Source organism: Pinus tabuliformis, chromosome 9 (assembly GCF_031772625.1).
Source record: "Pinus tabuliformis cultivar Carrire ecotype Pingquan chromosome 9, CPIR1, whole genome shotgun sequence".
Classification (NCBI taxonomy): Eukaryota; Viridiplantae; Streptophyta; class Pinopsida; order Pinales; family Pinaceae; genus Pinus; species Pinus tabuliformis.
The window spans coordinates 1,728,239,331-1,728,261,694 of record NC_142307.1 but is presented as its reverse complement, the minus strand read 5'-3'; the positions used below and the strand labels follow the sequence as shown (position 1 = coordinate 1,728,261,694).

At 41.3% G+C, this 22,364-nt stretch overlaps 1 protein-coding gene across 4 annotated transcripts in view; it reads right to left on the bottom strand.

Annotated features, from left to right (window-relative positions):
• Positions 1-22,364, bottom strand: part of LOC149155618 (LIM domain-containing protein HDR3-like) — a 299,537-nt gene that overhangs the window by 32,066 nt on the left and 245,107 nt on the right. For all 4 annotated transcript variants that reach the window (XM_089445807.1, XM_089445805.1, XM_089445806.1 and 1 more), the window contains exons 7-11: positions 20,879-20,998; positions 780-992; positions 608-670; positions 372-487; positions 85-143 (exon numbers count right to left, since the gene is read on the bottom strand). In XM_089445807.1, the coding sequence (XP_089301933.1) occupies positions 85-143; positions 372-487; positions 608-670; positions 780-992; positions 20,879-20,998 (571 nt within the window). The remainder of the gene's footprint in view (positions 1-84; positions 144-371; positions 488-607; positions 671-779; positions 993-20,878; positions 20,999-22,364) is intronic.

Below are 22,364 nucleotides of genomic sequence, written 5' to 3'. Positions count from 1 at the left end.
ACCAGCCACTTCGTTTGCTATCCCATCTTCCAAATTACAGAAAAAATAACAGATACGTAATTAGAACAGTAGAAGATATGATACCGTTGAGGCGCAACCATGCATGCATCAACTCATGGGCCAAAATTGAACCTGTTAGTAATCTGCATTTCAGCAAGAAAGCCATAATTAATAAAAGAAAAAAAACACAGGATTCTAACTAGTATTTCAAGCAAAATCAATTTTTCCCTAATCAAGTTATGCCGATGACATATAAGTGGGGAGGCTTCTTTCGTGTAGACTGGAGAAAAGTCAAGGTGGGGGCATGAGTATTAGTTGATTGGGAGAGTCAAAACAATAACCAAGCTTTGGTATGCCTTCTTCATCATTACCTGGGAAGACCATAGAGAATGAGAATAGCTGTGACTTCACATCTTCTGGTAAGTTTTCTGGATTCCGTGAACATGTCTAATATGCGATTGCCTCCAATCCTAGGCCTTCTAGCAATCTGTTAATCAAAGAACACAGCAAGTCCTCAGGAAGAACTCTTAGCAATTAAAAATCAAAGAGATCAATGTCCTTGCATATCATTCACTTTGTCATATTCATATTCGCATGAAATTCTTACAGTGCTGACAGTCTGTTCCTCTGAAAGGCAGAGTCCTCTAGTTTCTGGCATGTGATGGCTTCCCTGTGTAAATAAAGAAAAATCTGGCACAGTTCAAGCATAATGAAAGATTCTATAGCATTGCAATTAGATAATTACTACTATAAAAGGATAATCCTGCCAGGTTACTTACTTCCTTCTCACCCTGCATGGCTTCATTCAGTGCTTGCCTTTCAACCAGCAGCATTGGAATTTGCTGGCTTATTCTCATATTCATGCCTTCATAGAAGTCTCTAATTTCAATGTAAAGTGGTTGGCATTCATTTGTATCCATAATTGCTGAATCCAAGCACTCAAGACAGAGTTTTCGACCATCATCTAGTGAAATATATTGTACATTCCTTGGCTGAAGGAAAACACAGGAACAACAAAATGAACCATGTATACAACATTAACAGATTGGAAAACTGATCATTTACCCAAACTATCATGGGATACTGTTCAATAACTGATTCCACCTAAAATTTGTACATAGAAGTTAGAATACATTTTTAGTTTTCTCTTACTTCAAAAAGAATCATAATGGTCAAAGGGGTCTTGGTTCGATGATTAAGCAAGGTTAGTGGTATTTCTCGACATCAAAGTTCAACTCCTCCACAGGCAAGTTTTGACCCTCATGGGACCTCTCACCCATGTAAGGGGGGCGTTCCATGTGGTTGGGGTCAGCCGCAACTCATGGGCAACCTGTGAAATAGACAGCGCCCACTCACGGCTTCTTAGCGGAAGGATTTTTCATTGTATGCTATAAACCAGCTGCACTTCATTGTACTTGTCCCAGATTTGGAACAGGCATGCAAGCTACATTGTAATAAGAGGAAGATTATAATTTTCGGATGCTTGGTTATTGGCTCATCCCAAGACCCTTGCTCGTTTCTGAGCAAATGCATTTTGCCAGAAAAAATTTAACTCTGGAGTTCAGAGGTGATATCCATTGCTCAGATAGCACATTCATGACCTTGAAAATGGTAGTACAAAATGATACAAAATATTCAAGTGAACTGTAATATGCATGGTACGGATAACACTTGATAGCTCCTTTACCCGTAAAACAAGCTGCTTCAATGTGAACATTGGCAATATGGATACTGACCTTGGCTGTTCAAACTCAAAGTAGAATTAACAGAATATAACAAGCTATAATTTTTGAATTCCTGGTTACTGGGTCATCCCAAACCCTTGCTCATTTCTGAGTGAATGCATTTTGCCAGACAAAATTCAACTCTGGAGTTCTCGGGTGATATCCATTAATCAGAGAACACATTCATGACCTGAAAATGGTATAATTGCATGCTGGATGAAAGTAAAAACTGACACAAAATATTCAAATGAATTACAATATGCATGGGATCAATACCACTTGATAGCCCCTTTACCTCAAAAAAGTTTCTTCAGTGTGAATATTTGGCAAGATGGATACTGACCTTGGCTGTTCAAATTAGATATATTAGAACTACATCCCTGTTTAGAAGGGCAAAGTTATTGGATGAAAAGGAAGGGCCCACAAGGAAGTGAAGGGGAAGATAAATGGCATGTCTCTCAAATATGCACCAAAATGACTGGACCTCTGCTACTAAAAAAGCAATTGCTGATGTAATTGATGTCTTGCATTTAAGCACGATAAGAATAGTATTTCTGATAAAAAGTTTCCCTTATGAAGCTGGGGTGTGTAGATCTGCTCCCAGGGTGCATATACCGTGTGCAAGGAATGCACAACCACACCTGGTGCAGGGATTGCACAACCACACTGCGTACAGTCCCTGATGCATACACCCACACAAATTGTGGGAAAATTCATCCCAGCATGTCATGGGACATACCCTGCATCACTCAACAGGATGTGGTGTGTCCCCTTTTACAGGACACCCCAATTCTGCTACAGTGGTGTTGACCCCTGTAACACCCGAAGTAGATCTCCCTATTACATGGGCTAATTGTCATGAACCCCATAACAACAAACTTTAAGACTTTGAAATTAGAAATTAATTGGGAATATATATATATATATATATATGACATAATTTCCATAATATATAAATTAAAATTTTTATATAAAAGGGAGGACCTGTTACCCTTTATGTCAGCAAGCATAAAAAATTTTGCAGTATATTTCACCACCATTGTAAGCCCAAGTTCACAAGTTAAAGCCATGTAATAAAAATGTGAGGCCTTGTAATAAGCGTCCTAGATTTGTTTGGTCGGACCATGGCCAGTCCCTTGAAGATAATCTCTGGTTCCTTTTGTCCTGTATAGGATTGGATGGCCTTGGATGGGCTTACTTGAGGATTCATGGTTTTATGAGAGCCTGCTTTTGTAGGGGTAATCACAGTGTATGGGTCAGTTCAGCATGCGTCAAGGTGCACCTATGTCTTATTACAGAGTCTGTAGGTGGCCTTGACTTCAAACCAACATCCCTCAGATAGTTCTTATGCATGGTAATCTCATATTGACAACTTTCAGAGTGTTAATTTTCCATGAAACTCTGCAACTACTTAGATGAATAACTGAAAACAAGGTAACTAAAAACTGAAACCAAATTTATTTTCACCAAGATACAGAGTTTCTTAACAGTTTAGAAGCAGCGGAATAAAACACCAGAGATAAAAGCACATCACACAAATTGACATGTGTGTTTACCTCGGAAACCCCGAAGGGAATACCTACTTTCTTTGTTGTGGTATTTTATTGATTATTCTTGACCAATTGGATCCATTGCAAAGCAATCTGTCTCTGAGAGAGTGTCCTGCTTCTTCTCGCTAATCTCAGTTGATACAATTGATCTTGACCTGCCTCGATCACTGCTTTATCTTGACCCTCTAGCACACATCTGTTCCCCTACTAAAGCCTTGACTTGCCCTGCCTCTTGCCTGATCCCAACTCCTATTTCCTTGCGCACTTCTCCTCTTTCCTAGCACACAAGGAGCTCCTAATTCCTAGCACACAAGTCCCTATTTCTTAGCGCACCTGTGGCTCCTATTCTTTAGCGCAATTCAGCTCCTAAACTCATGCACACTTGCTCCTCAAATCTGCGCACACACACAATCTCCTAAATCCTTGCGCACAATTGATGCTCAATTCTGCGCTCTCCACAATCAAAGATGATCTCACAAACTTGTGTAAATTATGTGCCTTCGTCCTCCTCTTTATAGACCCAATTCGAGCATGCAAGGAAGGCCTAGTTCAATTTTAGAAGTCGAGTTCTGATAGCGAGTTAACTGAGAGTGATACTCTTTCTCTCTCCAATCAACACTTGGAGTCTTAACTCGTTCTTCCTTCAATCAAGACTGAAGACTAACTCACTCTAACTGAACTTGTAACTGCCACCTCGTTCTGTAGTCAAACTGAAGAAGACTCCACGTAATTGAAGCTCCAACTCTATGCATGCTATCTTGATGATCATTCTAGTAAACTGGAAATAAACTCATCCTAACTGAAGTCTAACTCATGAGCTCACACTCATGCTAGAGAAAGACAAATCGAGGTCTTCACTGGCTAAGGCACAAGCCAGAAGACCTTCACTCGCTACATTTTCAACACAGTTCCCAATACAAAGTGGTCCAAAACTCAAAGTCAACTTGGTCTCAGATTGTTTAGCTTAATGAGAGGCCTACATGCCACGTAAAAACTCCCCAAACAGTGAAGGTAGTGGCAAGTTACAACTAGTCAAAGGTGGTCAAATATGTCATATAGGATCTCTAGTCGCATAACAAGGTCATCACTGGGCAGTGTCGTACATGCATTACATCAAAAGTGATCTACAAAATGAGAGGAACAAAACCAAGTCTCAAGATCTTCAAATTCCTTAGCGCAATAGAGAACCAATGTAATGGACTGATGATGTGGCAACACTAGGAAGGAGTTGAAACTTGAAGACATACCCATTTCAAATTAAGGTTAGTTTCAGCAGACACAAGTGTCAAATTGGCCAAATTCACTAGGGCATTGGAGATCCAGAGCACATGTGGCTATGTCGAGTTTACTAAAGGGAGAAGTCAAAGCAAACTCGCTGTTATGGAAGCAACTAGCCATTGGAGAGGTCTAACAAGCTGTTTGAGGTACCATGGACTAGGAAGTTAAGGAAAGGACCAATAAACCAGTCGTTATGAAGTCAAACAAGCATCTTATAGACCAAGTCCAATTCTCCCCAAGGAAAGTCGAATTATATGGACCGAGTCCAGCTATCACATGGATATTGGAGAGGGGTGTTGGGCTACTATTTGTTACTATTCTTCATCTTTGACCATTATGGGCCAGTAGCAAAGGAAATCTTGGACCAACTTGAGCATTGTAAACCATTTCGACCCCTTAGTGGGAAAATTAATTCTTTTAATGTATACTTTATGAATTTACCAAATCTCCAACATGTGGATTGTTGAAATTATAACTAGAGTCAGTCTTCATAATATAAACTTATCATTAATGTATTTACTATATTTATTATATTTTTTTCAAAGCATGTTCTTCACGCTTATAGAGTCAAAAGAGACAAAAAGAATTTATTATGAATCAAAAGAAACTGTATATGAGTCTTGTCCCATTTGGACATTGTAACGAAAAGAAATTTGAATTTTTATGTTGATTCATAAGTCCACAAGTTGACCAAAGTCAGCGCTCCTTGGACAAGTCGGCCTAGTGTTGATTTGGGGTAGCATCAAATGTGCTGTAGCCACGAAATTTGGTGGAGAGGTTGGGGCACATGAGATCTCCAATACCCAGAAAGGGTTTGGGTAGATTCTAAACAGATTAAGAGATATTAAAATAATTAATATTTTTAATGGAGTCCCTAAGTCTAAACTTAGGGAAAATAAAATATTAATGTGTATTAATATGAATTTGTGTTAGAATGGTCCAAAAGACATAGATCAATCTAGATCTAATCTTAACCATTGATTAGGGACTTAATCTCGATCATTGATATGTCAACAGGAAAAGTATAAGAGGAGGCTTGAGGGTCACTTGGAGAAGACACTAGAGTGATCAGTCATTCTATTCTCTAGAGCGAGGTTTGCTAAGAGAGATAGAATTAGTGATCGGGAGATGCAACTGAGGGGCATTTGAGTACAGAGAGACAGAGAGGCAAAGATAGTGTTGGGAGAGCAGCGCAGTAGCTAAGGAGAGTGACGCAAAGCCAACCAGGGATCACGTAGAGGCAGCCGGGAGCTACACAAAGCCTCAAAGAGGTCAGCGTTGTTGACGCAGAGGGCCAGAGGGCTAACGCAGGGCCTCCCAGGGGTGACGCAGACCCATCCGAGGTGACACAGAGCCAACGTGAGGCAGAGAGGGGCTGACGCAGTCCAGAGAGAGGCCGACGCTGGGGTTTCTGGGGCAGATTTTTGCTGAGTAGTTGCCGGAAGGATTATCCGGGGTTTTAGCCCAAGGGATTTGTCAAAAACTGAGAGGTATTACTGCCGATGAAATTCTCTATTGGGTAGGCCAATTTCGGCACCCAGATTGTACTCTAATATTTCTTAATAAGAAAACCCTCAGATAGCTGCACCGGTTCTCCCACATTGGGTTTTTCCGGGGACGTTAGTCCAAAAATAATGGTGTCATATGGTGTTTCTGTTTCTATTTCTTTTAGTTGTTGATCTGTAATATGTTGAGCATGCACTAATGTTTATTTTCAATATTTATATTGTAAATAACTTGTTAAGGAAAATAACAAGTAGGTAGGAATAAATCAGATAAAGTGCATGGAGGGTTTCTAACTAAGTAAACTTAAGAACTTCAACATGGTATCAGAGCGTGATTGCAAATCACAAAAGGACTAAAGGACATCAGCCGAGCGGAGCAATAACAATAGAAAACAGTTGTCCCGAGGTGACAGAAGTTGTTTCTAGCAGAGCAGCAACAAGGGAAGGGTGACGTAGTGCCCGCATCATCAAAGGTGAGCCAAGAAGAGGCAACGCAGAGCCACGCAGTAGCTGGGAAGGCTGATGCAATTGGTTGAGTTGGTCGGGTTGCTGGTGCCGAGATTGCGCAGAGCCACGCAGTAGCTGGGAAGGCTGATGCAATTGGCTGAGTTGGTCGGGTTGTTGGTGCCGAGATTGCGCAGAGCTTAGGAGCTCTCACCTTCAGGTTACTGGGGTTTAGAAGGTTGTGGGAACATTGCAGACTGGAGGTGGTGAGGTACTGTAGTCAGAACAGTACCTAACAGAGCAAGGCCAGAGGAATTGCTACCAAGGGTTTCTAGCCAACGAACCCGAATCAGTGGTGCAGTTGCACAAGACGATCAGAGTAGGGAGCATTTCGACAACGGCAGAAGGATTTCCAAGAGGGAAATTAGGACTCAGAGGGAGTCCAAAAGAGAACTTCCAGACAAGAAGTAGAGACTCAAAGGAGTCGAACAGAGAACTTCCAGGAGGGAAGTAGAGGAGCATCATGGCACTACAAGTAGTAAGAGACCAGGATAGAATGGACGAAGCATCGAACTTCGCAGTCTGGAAGGCCAAAATCTTATCCATACTTGACAGGAATCGTGTCAAGAACTGCGCCTTGAAGGTAATAGCTATCCCAGTCGACCCCAATGATAATGACAAGTACAAGGAGGCGATGGCGAGGGCCAAGAGCATTATCCTTGATGGGGTCAAGGATCATGTAGTACCACACATAGACGGGAAGGAAATGGCATTTGAGATGTGGGAGGCTCCCAAGAAGGTGTACCAACATAATTTTGTGCAGAGAAGAATGTTGCTTGAGAATTAGTTGAGCTCGTATCAGATGAAGAAGGGAGAACCGATTGACACCTTCCTCGGAGGATGAATGAGATCCGAGATTAGTTGACTGTTATAGAGGCGACACCGAATCAGGAGCTGATGGTGACGACAGCCATGAATGCTGTCTCAGAAGACTGGGAGGTGTTTTTCTAGAGTATACTAGGTAGAGGGACTCACCCACCTTGGGACAAGATGTGGGCAGCTCTTTGGCGGGAAGAGATCAGACGGCAATGGAAGACGGGTAGCAGCAGCAAGGGGATCAAACTCAAGTAGAAGGAGGAAGATGTGGCCCTAGCATCTGAGGAAATGCAGGAGAAGTGGAAGAAGAAAGATCTCTCCAAGATCAAGTGCTTCCATTGTGGGCAGCTGGGTCATTATGCAACCCAGTGTCCAAGGAAGAAGAGTAAGGGGGAGTCTTCCGAGACTAAGGCAGTGCCAGCACGAGCAGTGAAATAAGTTTTGACAGATGATGATTGTGCCATGAGTGCACATGCGCCACTTGAGAAAAAGTGGGGAGACATTGAGCTGTAGTCAGGCGGACTAAAGGCGATGAGGGGCATGCTCCTCTAGGTACCTAGCCTCTTGGATTAGACCTTGCTACGGGAGCCCCGAAGAGGAGTAGCAGGACTGGCTAAGTCAGGTAGAGACAAATGCGGATGAAGTGGCAGAGAGAGCTATAGTGCAGGAGTCCCGAGACAACGTGAGGCTAGTAGGCTGCAGCAGTGCGAGAGGCACAGGAGTGTTGCACCAGTGCAAGACGGCACAGAGAGGTGTGCAACGGAGCGAGATGCAGGAAGTTGTTGCAGCAACGCAAAGGTCAGAGAGGGAGCACTTGTCAGCGACAGAGGGAGATTCAGCATCAGTGGCTATCTCTCACCCAATAGGGAGGTCAGATTGGGAGATCAGTTACTTACTTCTCAGTAACTGAGTTGCAATGCAGCAATGAGCAGCACGATGCAACATGATGAGAGGAGGTGCAGTGCGGATGCAGTGCTGGAAGAAAGGACCAGCAGCAACACGGATGCAGAGGGAGCTGTCTTATAGATGCAGTAGTGGCAGTGGTAGAACAATGGGCTGCAGTACAGGATGCACCAGTGTAGAGGATGTTGGGCAAGAAGGCCTAGCATCAGCACAGGTATCAATGCCGGATGATCAGAGTAATACTTGGTGAGGAGTATTACTAGAGCACAATCCTCGCTAAGAGGGAGTGTTGATTTGGGGTAGCATCAGATGTGCTTTAGCCACGAAATTTGGTGGAGAGGTTGGGGCACATGAGATCTCCAATGCCCAGAAACGGTTTGGGCAGATTCTAAACAGATCAGGAGATATTAAAATAATTAATATTTTTAATGGAATGCCTAAGTCTAAACTTACGAAAAATAAAATATTAATGTGTTTAAATATGAATCTGTGTTAGAATGGTCCAAAAGAATGGATCAAGCCAGATCTAATCTTAGCCGTTGATTAGGGACTTAATATCGGCCGTTGATATGTCAACAGGAAAAGTATAAGACGAGGCTTGAGGGTCACTTGGAGAAGACGCCAAAGTGATCAATCATTCTATTCTCTAGAGCGGGGTTTGCTAAGAGAGATAGAATTAGTGATCGGGAGATGCAGCTGAGGCGCATTTGAGTACAGCAAGACAGAGAGGCGGAGATAGTGCCGGGAGAGCAGCATAGTAGCCAAGGAGAGTGACGCAGAGCCAACCAAGGATCACGCAGGGCCATGCAGAGGCAGCTGGGAGTTGCGCAGAGCCTCAGAGAGGCTAGCGTTGTTGACGCAGAGGGCCAGAGGGCTGACACAGACCAATTCGAGGTGACGCAGAGGCAACATGAGGCAGAGAGGGGCTGACATAGTCCAAAGAGAGGCTGACGTTGGGGTTTCTGGGGCAGATTTGTGTTGAGTAGCTGCCGGAAGGATTATCCGGGGTTTCAACCAGGGGATTTGTCTGAAACTGAGAGATATTACTGCCAAGGAAATTCTCTGTTGGATAGGCCAGTTTCGGCACCCAGATTGTACTTTGATATTGCTTAATAAGAAAACCCTCAAATAGCTGCACCGGTTTTCCCACATTGAGTTTTTCCGGGGAGATTAGTCCAAAAATAATGGTCTCATATGGTGTGTTTGTTTCTGTTTCTTTTAGTTGTTGATCTGTAATATGTTGAGCATGCACTAGTGTTTATTTTCAGTATTTACATTGTAAATAACTTGTTAAGGAAAATAACAAGTAGGTAGGAATAAATCAAATAAAGTGCATGGAGGGTTTCTAACTAAGTAAACTTAGAAACTTCAACACCTAGTCTTCCAAAAGACACCTATTTGACCCTCTTGGACAACTATTTATAAGAGAGAGTTCGACCTATTTTGGAGCACATTAACACACAACAATAAGAACATTTGAACCTAGAGAAGAAAAAGAGAGAGCCAAGTCAAAGGAAAGAGAAGACAAAGTCAAAACAAGAAGAATATTCTCCCATTTGATCGAAATTCACACGTGTGAACAGGTCTGTTTTTTGTGAAAGAAGGCTGAAATTCATGAGGTTACCATAGGCAAAATTTCGACCCTCTTGTTGCAGGTTCAAATTTCAGAATTTTGACTAAATTTGGAGCAAATTTACCAACGTTGACTTTGACTCTTTGGAGCTGACTTGGGAGGAGGATTGGATTTGGTCTCTTGGTGGCAGTTTGGTCTTGGTCCTGGATATCTCATTTTAATCTGATTCTATAAGAGAGGGATTGCTGGGATTTCCCCTTGTGAGTTTTGCCCTGGCTAGTAGCCTAATTTTGGTGTCTCTTGTCTCTTTGTGATATTTATATTTTACTGGAAGATTGAACATTTGCATAATTGTTTGATGGAGAAGTCATAAGAAGTAATAAGAACACATCTAACATTCACAGGTAATTATCAAGAAGATAAATTAGGTGTTAGACTTCCATCACACTTGGTTTCTCAACATTGATGACAAGTAAAAAATAATTTCTAGAGTCTAACTATCCTTTAGCTAGCCGTTATCTAGTCATTAGAATTTTATAAAAGCTAGCCTCTTCTCTATCAAAGGTTGTTCTTGTCTTTAAGATAAGCGTCATCAATAAAGAAACTTCATTTGCAAACTTGTGTTCATTTTTTGTGTACACTATGTGGGTTGTATTTTATTATCATTTTGTTTCTTCATTATTGTTGTATCCATTTAAATCTAATAATTTTTCTAACGAGTAGGATTAAACTAAAGCTACCAAATTGATCCATTGAAGGGCTACATAGTCATGTGGAGGACGCAAACTAGGGAGAAATCCCTCTTTTCCTTTATATTTGCAGTTGGGTCGTTCTAGGAAGGGCTGGATTATTCCAATGGGGAGCTTCAACCAAAAAGGAAGTTGATACTCCATCTCACACTCAAATTGAAGGTTGGAAAACACCACACTAGGGGCCGCTCCTAGGTGGGTCCAAAATTTAAAAAATGTATGAAGTCATAAGTGGGGGAAATTTCTCTTGTGGACCAAGCCCACTTCCCTGACAAAGTGCAATATCAACTGAGACATGCATGTCACAACACAACTAGTGAGGTACATTTATTTTGGTACATGGCCTAATTTGTGAAAACCATTATATTTTAAAAACTCAAGCTTTATTTTCTATTTTAGTTTAGGATTTTACTTGTTGATTTTTACATTGTGATGTCATAGACATCAAAAATTTAACCTTGGGTTATCGAAAATAATATTAAATTTTGACCAAGAATTGATACAAAGAGTTTGTTTTAGTATTGAATATTCTTACCCTCTTGTACCAAGTGATTTAAGTGCAGATATGGACATTTTGTTGCATGTAAATCGAAATCTGCAACAAACAACAAGGTTTTTAGTTCCTAGAAAGTAGTAGTAAGTACATCTCTTGGAACCTTGCTCTTGACTTCATATTGATTTTACCTTGTTGATTTATTGTTTTAGAGTCTAAAATATACATTTTTCGACCATATTTAAAGTTTAACTAAAATGTGGAAATTTTCGGGAACTTTGCCTAGTGGAACTTGATCTTGGTTCACAAAAATAACAATTTCCAACTTGCTCTAAATTGTTATTTTTATGTTGTCCTAGGTTGGAACTATTGATGTTTGTAGCTCGGGCAGGTACTTCTACACAAGCCTTGTGTCTAGATGTGCATAAGTTGCTCGCATTTTCCTTAGAACACTTGCTCTAATGTGAACAGATCTAAACCCAGAACATTGCATCATCATTCAGAACCAGATATAACATCAAAACCATGCATCCGAGTGTATACGCAACTTGGAAGAGTCAAACCATGGTGTATACGCAACTTCATCAAAGGGAACCAGCATATAGATCTACAAATACTTACTTATAACTTCGATGCGCTTCCCGACTTCAGACATACCCAGATCATCACATATAAAGGATAAAACATGTGTTAGCAATCAGATCTAGCCCATCAGATCACATAATGATAAGTCATTATGATCATGATCCATCATTAGGTCTCCTCATCCATCTTGGATTGCCAATGTAACTTAGCCCAAGTCTAACTTTGGCAAAAACACATATTATTATGTTGGCTTATTGAGCTAAAAGAAACTTAGAAAAGTAAATAATTTACTTTAGTGATTATGTTTTAATCTTAGCAATTGATCTCAAGTAAAGTGAGATCTAATCATGGTCGTTAATCACTTTGTTATTAGAGTTAGGGTTAGGCATTTAGCTCAATGAAAAGTTAGAAAAGCAAGGCTAATGAGAGGGGGAAGACACACAACAACAACAACACAAGATTGGAAGAGGCATCTCAGTGAGCAATGTGTTAGGTCCAAGGGAGTGCAGAGAGGTTGGATATTTAGAGCTACAAAGAAAATAGAGCATTGGTCTATGGCAAATCTTTTGGAGCAGATCTAAGTTTATTTTGTATTATTTATTTTCCGAGTTGGGCCATTATCCTAGGACAAGATCCCAAGTAAGTTTGGATTGTTAATGGAAAAATATGATTAGGCAGGATCTGTTGTGTCATTGTGATTGAGGTCTCTATTTTTGCTTCCTCTAAATTTTATTGTGTTAACAAACTTAGTTCTGTATTTAATCAGTAGATTTGTTAACTCTACTAGAAATTACGTGTCAGGTGCTAGGTTTGCAAGAAATTTAACACAGTACCAGAGTGTAAACTCTTAATCGATCTTGGAATCTCAGGTTCGTATTGGATCATCAAGGACTAGATCTGGTCGCAATCATGCTAAGGCAAGAAATTTGCTTTTTTGGGTTGAAGAAATCAGTCAGGGTTGAGTGTTGATTTGGGGTAGCATTGGATGTGCTCTAGCCACGAAATTTCGCAGAGAGGTTGGGGCACATGAGATCTCCAATACCCAGAAAGGGTTTGGGCAGATTCTAAACAGTTCAGGATATATTAAAATATTTAATATTTTTAATGGAGTCCCTAAGTCTAAACTTAGAGAAAATAAAATATTAATGTGGATTAATATGAAACTATGTCAGAATGGTCCAAAAGACATGGATCAAGCCAGATCTAATCTTAGCCGTAGATTAGGGACTTAATCTCATCCGTTGATATGTCAACTGGAAAAGTATAAGAGGAGGCTTGAGGGTCACTTGGAGAGTACACCAGAGTGATCAGTCATTCTATTCTCTAGAGCGGGGTTTGCTAAGAGAGATAGAATTAGTGATCGGGAGTTGCAGCTAAGAGGCATTGAGTACAAAGAGACAGAGAGGCAGAGATAGTGTCGAAAGAGCAGCACAGTAGCTGGGGAGTGTGACGCAGAGCCAGCCAGGGCTCACGCAAGGCCACGCAGAGGCAGCCGGGAGCTGTGTAGGGCCTCAAAGAGGCTAGCATTACTGATGCAGAGGGCCAGAGGGCTGATGCAGGACCTCCTAAAGCTGACGTAGACCCATCCGGGGTGACGCAGGGCCAATGCTGGGCAGAGAGGCGCTGATGCAATCCAGAAAAGGCTGACGCTGGGGTTTCTGGGGCAGATTGGTGCTACGGAGCTGCCAGAAGGACTATGCAGGGTTTCAGCCAGGAGATTTGTCTCAAACTGAGAGGTATTACTGCCAAGGAAATTCTCTGTTGGGTAGGCCAGTTTCAGCACCCAAATTGTACTCTAATATTGCTTAATAAGAAAACCCTCAGATAGCTGCACCGGTTTTCCCACATTGGGTTTTCTCGAGGACATTGGTCCAAAAATAATGGTGTCATATGGTGTGCTTGTTTTTGTTTCCTTTAGTTGTTGATATGTAATATGTTGAGCATGCACTAGTGTTTATTTTCAGTATTTACATTGTAAATAACTTGTTAAGTAAAATAAGAAGTAGGTAGGAATAAATTAGATAAAGTGCAAGGAGTGTTTCTAACTCAGTACACTTACAAACTTCAACATGGTATCAGAGGGTGATTGCAAATCACAAGAGGACTTGGGACATCAGCGGAGCGAAGCAATAACAGCAGAAAACAATTGTCCCAAGGTGACAGAAGTTGTTTCTAGCGGAGCAGCAACAAGGAAGGGTGACACAGTGCCTGCGTCATCAAGGGTGAGCCGGGAAGAGGCAGTGCAGAGGCTAAGGAAGGCAAAGGGAGCCTCACGCAAAGCCACGCAGAAGTTGGGAGAGCTTACGCAGTTGGCTGAGGAGGCTAGGTTGCTGGTGTCAGAATTGCGCAGAGCCTAGGAGCTCTCACATTCAGGTTGTTGGGGTTTAGAAGGCTGTGGGAATATTGCAGACTGGAGCTGGTCAGGTACTGTAGTCAGAACAGTACCTGACAGAGCAAGGCCAAGAAGAGGGAGTTGTTGGTGATGGTTTCTAGCCGAGGAACCTGGATCAGTGGTGCGGTTGAACAAGATGATCAGAGTAGGGGGCATCTCGACAACGGCAAAAGGATCTCGAGGAGGGGAATCGGGACTCAAAGGGAGTCCAGAAGAGAACTTCCAGCCGGAGGAATCGAACATAGAACTTCCAGAAGGGAAGTAGAAGAGCATCATGGCACTACACGGAGTAAGAGATCAGGATAGGCTGGAAGGAGCGTCGAAGTTCGCAGTCTGGAAGGCCAAAATCTTATCCGTACTTGACAGAAATTGTGTTAAGAACTTCGCCTTGAAGGTAATAGTTATCCCAGTCGACCCCAATGATAATGACAAGTACGAGGAGGCAATGGCGAGGGCCTAGAGCATCATCCTTGACGAGGTCAAGGATCATGCAATACCACACATTGCCGAGAAGGAAATGGCATATGATATGTGGGAGGCTCTCAAGAAATTGTACCAGCATACTTCTGTGCAGAGAAGAATGCTACTTGAGAATCAGTTGAGGTCGTATCAGATGAAGGGAGAACCGATTGACACCTTCCTTGGAGGACTGAATGAGATCCAAGATCAGTTAGCTGCTATAGAAGCCACGTCGGATCAGGAGTTGATGTTGAGGACAGCCCTGAATGATGTCTCAGAACACTGGGAGGTATTTGTCCAGAGTATATTGCGCAGAGGGACTTCCCACCTTGGGACGAGATGTGGGCGGCTCTTCGCCAAAAAGAGATCAGACGACAGTCGAAGACAGGTAGCAGCAACAAGGCGATCAAAGTCAAACAGGAGGAGGAAGATTTTGCCCTAGCATCTGAGGGAAAGCAGGAAAAGCGGAAGAAGGATCTCTCTAAGATCAAGTGCTTCCACTATGGGGAGTTGGGTCATTATGCGACCCAGTGTCCAAAGAAGAAGAGTAAGGGAGAGTCTTCCGAGAGTAAGGCAATGCCTAGCACGGGCAGAGAAGGAAGTTTTGACAGACGATGACTGTGCCATGAGTGCACACGCACCACTTGAGCAGAAGTGGGGAGACATCGAGTTGTAGTCAGGCGGACTACGGGGGATGAGGGGTAGGATCCTCAAGCTACCCAGCCTCTTGGATTAGACCTTGCTACGGGAGCCCCGAAGAGGAGTAGCAGGACTGGCTGAGTCAAGTAGAGACGAATGCGGATGAAGTAGCAGAGAGAGCTACAGTGCAGGAGTCTCAAGACAGCGCGAGGCTAGCAGGCTGCAGAAGTGCAAGAGGCACAGGAGTGTTGCACTAGTGGAGGATGGTACAGAGAGGTGTGCAAAAGTGCGAGATGTAGGAAGTTGCTGCAGCAGCGCAGAGGTCAAAGAGGGAGCACTTGTCAGCGGAAAAGGGAGCTTCAACATCAGTGGGTGTCTCTTGCCCAACAAGGAGGTCAAATTAGGAGATCAGTTACTTACTTCTCAGTAACTGAGTTGCATTGTAGCAGTGGGCAGCACGATGCAACATGATGAGAGGAGGTGCAGACTGCAGTGCGGATGTAGTGCTCGGAGAAAGGACTAGCAGCAGCATGGATGCAAAGGGAGTTGTCATACAGATGTAGCAGTGGCAGTGGCAGAACCATGGGCAACAGTACAAGATACAACAGTGTAGAGGATGGTGGGCGGCAGGCCTAGCATCAGCACAGGGACCGATGCCGGATGATCAGGGTGATACTCTATGAGGAGTATTACTAGAGCACAGTCCTCGCTAAGAGGGAGTGTTGATTTGGGGTAGCATCGGATGTGCTCTAGCCACGAAATTTGGTGGAGAGGTTGGGGCACATGAGATCTCCAATACGCAGAAAGGGTTTGGGCAGATTTTAAACAGTTTAAGAGATATTAAAATAATTAATATTTTTAATGGAGTCCCTAAGTCTAAACTTAGGGAAAATAAAATATTAATGTGAATTAATATGAAACTGTGTTAGAAAGGTCCAATAGACATGGATCAAGCCAGATCTAATCTTAGTCGTTGATTAGGGACTTAATCTCTGTCGTTGATATTTAAATGGGAAAAGTACAAGAGGAGGCTTGAGGGTCACTTGGAGAGTACACCAGAGTGATCATTCATTCTATTCTCTAGAGCGGGGTTTGCTAAGAGAGAAAATTAGTGATCGGGAGTTGCAACTGAGGGGCATTGAGTACAGAGAGACAGACAGGCAGAGATAGTGCCGGGAGAGCAGCGCAGTAGCCAAGGAGTGTGACACAGAGCCAGCCAGGGCTCACGCAAGGCCACGCAGAGGTAGTGAGGAGTTGCGTAGGGCCTCAAAGAGGCCAACGTTGCTGACACAAAGGGCCAGAGGGCTAATGCAAGGCCTCCTAAGGTTGACGGAGACCCATCCGGGGTGACGCAGGGCTAGCATTGGGCAAAGAGTGGCTGATGCAGTCTAGAAAAGGCTGACGCTAGGGTTTCTGGGGCAGATTTGTGCTAAGGAGCTGCCGGAAGGATTATCTGGGGTTTCAGCCAGGAGATTTGTCTCAAACTGAGAGGTGTTACTGCCAAGGAAATTCTCTGTTGGGTAGGCCAGTTTTGGCACCCAAATTGTACTCTGATATTGCTTAATAAGAAAACCCTCAGATCGCTGCACCGGTTTTCCCACATTGGGTTTTTCCGAGGACATTGGTCCAAAAATAATGGTGTCATATGGTGTGATTGTTTTTGTTTCCTTTAGTTGTTGATCTGTAATATGTTGAGCATGCACTAGTGTTTATTTTCAGTATTTACATTGTAAATAATTTGTTAAGTAAAATAACAAGTAGGTAGGAATAAATCAGATAAAGTGCGTGGAGGGTTTCTAACTAAGTAGACTTAGAAACTTCAACACTGAGTTTAAATATTTTTTGCAACCGTAACCAGGGGGGCGATTTTTTGAGATATATAAAAAAAATGAAAATAAAATAAAAGTGGACAACGGGGCCACCATGGGTTAGCCGTCGAAAAAACTATGACGTGCAACAAGTGAAAGGGCCAATAGGTCACAAGGTAGAGAAAAGAAATCCAAGGTCGAGCCAAGCAAGTCAGCCATCCACATGGAAGTCAAACAACGATAGGCAGTGGTTGCAGGTCGACATAGAATAAAGCCGACAAGATAAGGGCCAAGCAACCCACAACGTAGGGAATCAATGCAAGTTGGATAATCATTGTTGCAAATAATAAAGATAGCATGTGAGAGGAATTGGGTGGCAGGCAAACAGGTGTGTTGAGCTAGAAGTTGACAGACAACTTGTAATATCCCTAATGGGAAATTTAACAATGGATGCCATAAATGAACTTGACTAGCAAAATAAATGCAAATAGACACACAACCAACAATTTGATACACAAATTGACGCCAATAAAATCACTAAGCCATTCATTAATCCACTAGAAAGAGTACATCAACATGAAGGAATAGTGGAACTTGAGCTTGCCAAGCAAGTAGAGCAAAACCCAAAAACGGATCTTTGACCAAAATGATGTATGCCCTGTGGTAATGATGTACACGGCCTAGTGAAAAGATTGTTACAAACCTACTCTCTCCAAAACTTCATTGAAGCACCATGAGATTTCTAGGTGAAATCTCCTCAAGGGTGTTGGGTTTTCATCCAACACCCAATAGTAAACCTGAGGGTTTCTGTCCTAGGGCTATAGGAGTTGGGAACTAGGGCCATATGCTTGAATATTGGGCATTGTGGGCTAGTGCCCAGCTAAGACAAAATTTAAAAGAAAAAAAAGCAAATTAGGCCCCACTTGTTGCGTTTTACGTGGCTTTACCTTACCGAACCGGCCAAAAATGGTTTAAGTCACTGGCCCAAACTGGTTTTAGCCACAAAACAGTCAAACCGATTGTTTCAGACCGGTTCGATTTGGTCTTGATAACACTGGCGGAAACCCTAGCTTCAGATCTGCGGTCAAAGATGGTCAAAGTGCCCAGAAAACTTCAATCAACATCCCAGTGAAAGCAACCTTCAAAAATAGATCGGATTCTAGTCAAACCAAGTTAAAATCATCCCAAGTCAACGCTAGTCAAAGAAGGCTGAAAATCAGAAAGTGAACACAATCAACATAAGTCTCCTCTCTCTCCTTCACACATGTGAACTCCGCCCTGCAATTTGAGAAGTGTATGAACCAATAGAAGATGATTTGATGTGTGATGTGATGGCTCCAAGTGAAGTCAACCTTGGTCAATTTATATGTGGTTTAGGAGGTCGAATTTCTTTTCTAGGCCGACTTGACAAATTTGATTTGACTTTGAAAATAATATTTTTCCATGTCCAAATTTAATTTTTCCAAGTGCATGTGGTGTCTCCTTAGGGTTTGTTGCGCTTCTCCAAGGAGGGAATTGCTCCCTCAGCTGTCAATCTTCAACAATGCTAGTAAATTGAGGATGAAAAATGAGTACCTACATGCCATGTGAGTCCTCCTAGTACCACATTTTTAATTGTTAAATAAATTTAAATTAAAAATTCTACTTTTGCGAGAAATTTTTAATTATTAAAAAATCCTATAAAAACCTAATGCAATTCCATGATACTCAAGATAATGCTTAGCATGGTAATATACATTGACTCTAGACTTGAAAAACACACAAGACCTAGGTAATAAGATTCACTCCAATTTTGGAGGATGTGAGTGAAAAAACTCAATTAATTATTTATTGCTTAAAAGAAAAAATAATTAATTAGGTGAAAAAAACACTTTGGAGCGACTTCCTTAATAGACAGGTCTTAAGGGCTAGGTCTTGTGCTAGCGACATTTTTTACAATTCCCCCATGGGGTATAGAAATTTCCTAGAGAAAGAAGAAAGAAGACGAAGGGGCAAACATGCCCTGCATGACTTCTAGATTTGAAAATTTGACAAGTGCCTTGTACAACTTGATGGTTTTTCTTCCTTTATTTGCTAGGCACAACTGAGCAGGTAACAAGAGCGATTACTCTTGTGGACCAAGCCCACTTCCCTGACAAAGTGCAATATCAACTAAGGAGGCGTGTGTATCACAACCCAACAAACGAGGTACATTTATTTTGGTACATGGTATAATTTGCAACAACCATTATATTTTAAAAACATGAAAACTTTATTTTTTGTTTCAGTTTAGGATTTTACTTGCTGATTTTTTCGTAAACAGCAAGAACTTAACCTTGGGTTATTGAAAATAATGCTAAATTTTGACCAAGGATTGATACAATGAGTTTGTTTTACTATTGGATATACTTACCCTCTTGTATCAAGTGATTTAAGTGTAGATCTGGACATTTTGTTGGCTGTAACTCAAGAAATCTGCAACAAACAACAAGATTTACAGCTCCTAACAAGTACATCTCATAGAACCTTGCTTTTTGACTCTCCATTGATTTTACCTTGCTAAATTATTGTTTTAAAGTCTAAAATATACTTTTTCCAGCCATATTTATGGTTTAATTCAAATCTGGAAATTTTTGGGCACATTGCCTAGCGGGACTTCATCCCACTTCACAAAAACAATAGTTTTCAATTTCCTAAAAATTGTTCTTTTCTGCTGTCCTTGGTTGGAACTTGGTCTATTAGGACTTGGTGGTCAATTTGAGTGAATTACGTTGTTGTCCATATTGTTTCTTGCAAATTTTGCAGTCTAATCTAATAGAGCAATGAGCTAATTTACTCTGTAGCCCCTCTAGCCAGCAACCTAAACTGAAAAATAACATCATTATTGGTTAGGATATTTTATCTACATCATTTTTTAATACTTACATGCTATATTTAACATCAATTGGTGTAGTGTTTCACTGTATCTTGTTTTCTGTTGGATATTCATACATAAAAACCAGCAAGCCAGCCAACAAAATTAACTCCTCCACCTCTTCTTGACTCCATTTAAGGCACTAGTCTTACTTCGAATTGGTTGGGGTATCAAATGGGAATCTTCTCTTGGCTTTTAAGAAGGAAGCTGGGCCTAAAGAGCGGGGATTTGGGCCAAGGTGACAATCGCCCCCTACCTCGTGTTGTGCCAATCCTAGCAGGTTGCACAGGCCTTTGGAAACCTGCTAATCAAATCGGTAACAAGACATTTCCTAAGCACTCCCACACACCCAGATTTCAAACATACCTGTACCCACACACCCCGGCTACTTTGTATGCTAGCAAGATGGATACTATGCATGGAAGTTCTATATGTATGTATATATATATATATATATATATATATATATATATATTTGCATCCTCCGTTACTGGGACTGGTATCTTTTGTTGAAATCCATTTTCCGAACCTGTCTTCTGGTACAATTTTTATAATTAAGAAATTGTTACAAAAATTGTGCCAAAAGACAAGTTCAGAAAATGAATTCCAAGAGAAGATATCAGTCCCAGTGGTGGAAGATGCATGGAATTGTGTGGAGACCCCTGCTACTGAATAAGAAGTTCATGAAGGAAACATTTAAAATGGAGTTAGTATCATGCTATCAACAAGAAAGGAGCAATACCTCAGAATCCTACCTATTTCTTCAAATCTCAATATAAACAGCGTTTTAGGCACTGTAATTATGATGACAAAGGTTGATTGATAGTCTAAATTTTAATATAAGCATACTGAAAATACTAGCTTAGCACTAGACAAAAGGGAATATAGGTGAAAAATAGCAGGACTTAGATCTGAAGAGGTACACTTGTAAACTTTTCTCTAGATTAATGCAAATGTTAAATGATAAGCTATGTAACTGTACGTAATTCAAAATAATGCTCCCTTACCTCCATACGTTCACAACTGCAGCAACGAGGAGTGTTATCATGTTCATGCAAAGGACAGTACCTCTGTCCCCAAAATGGATGGGCTCTGTACTCAATTAGCCCAGCTCTATTTGTTGGTATCTGCAAGAACACGTAAATTGAATTAAAACAGTTGTCTAGGAACAAATCAGCCAATAAAAATCCACTCTCATCCATGTGCTTTAATCTTTAAAATTTAAATATGCAACCCATCCCAAAGAAAGCAAAGCTATGGTGAAGTTTATACAACTCTTGATTAGAAACCACCTTTCTCCATAGTGCAAAGTTGTTGAAAGAGCAGAATTCCAGGAATATGGATGGAAACTTGGTTAAGATGAATCCTCAAATCAGTGCTCATCTGGCATTTCTTGGGCACGTTATGCTTACAAGTGTATGACTGATGAACTCTCTGTAGAAGTACCAATGAGACTTCTGGAGGTTCAGTTGGACTACAATTGTAATTTTGTAGAACTTGTTTTCACCTACTAACTAATAGTATATTATATTTATCATTCATATATTTGATCCCGACCATGGTTTCCACAATATAGATTCAGGAAAACCACATTTCTGTATTGTGGATTTTATGTAACACTTAGGCTATTTAAAAATTGGAAGCATGAAATGTTGATTGTAAAGCATGTACAATTACAGCACTTCTCTTGTGTCCTTTATTTGTTTCCTTTTCTCATTGGATTTTCTCAAGCTCGTTGCTTTTAGTTTGTGCACTCATACCAATTGGTATCAGCCTGAAAACAAGCCTCTTGCGCGCCTCTTACAAGTGTATGACTGATGAACTCTCTGTAGAAGTACCAATGAGACTTCTGGAGGTTCAGTTGGACTACAATTGTAATTTTGTAGAACTTGTTTTCACCTACTAACTAATAGTATATTATATTTCTCATTCATATATTTGATCCCGACCATGGTTTCCACAATATAGATTCAGGAAAACCACATTTCTGTATTGTGGATTTTATGTAACACTTAGGCTATTTAAAAACTGGAAGCATGAAATGTTGATTGTAAAGCATGGACAATTACAGCACTTCTCTTGTGTCCTTTATTTGTTTCCTTTTCTCATTGGATTTTCTCAAGCTCGTTGCTTTTAGTTTGTGCACTCGTACCAATTGGTATCAGCCTGAAAACAAGCCTCTTGCGCACCAAAATCTAAGCTTTTATATTTGGGATCACACTCTTCTATCCAAGATGAATTTTGTAAAAGAATGTGCGTCTTTAATTGAGCAGCCTTTTATTCTTTGACCATTGTTTCATATTCAAACTGTTAAGCAGCATTTGAGGTGACAACTTGCAAGACAACGAATTTCCATTCAATCAATTCATAGCATTTTCTTGCAATGTTCCAACCTTCAAAAGGTAAGATAAGCTTGATGCTTCAAACCATATTACACAGTGCCATATGAGTTCTGAGTGTGCTTCATTCACATTATTGGCAGCATTTGCATCT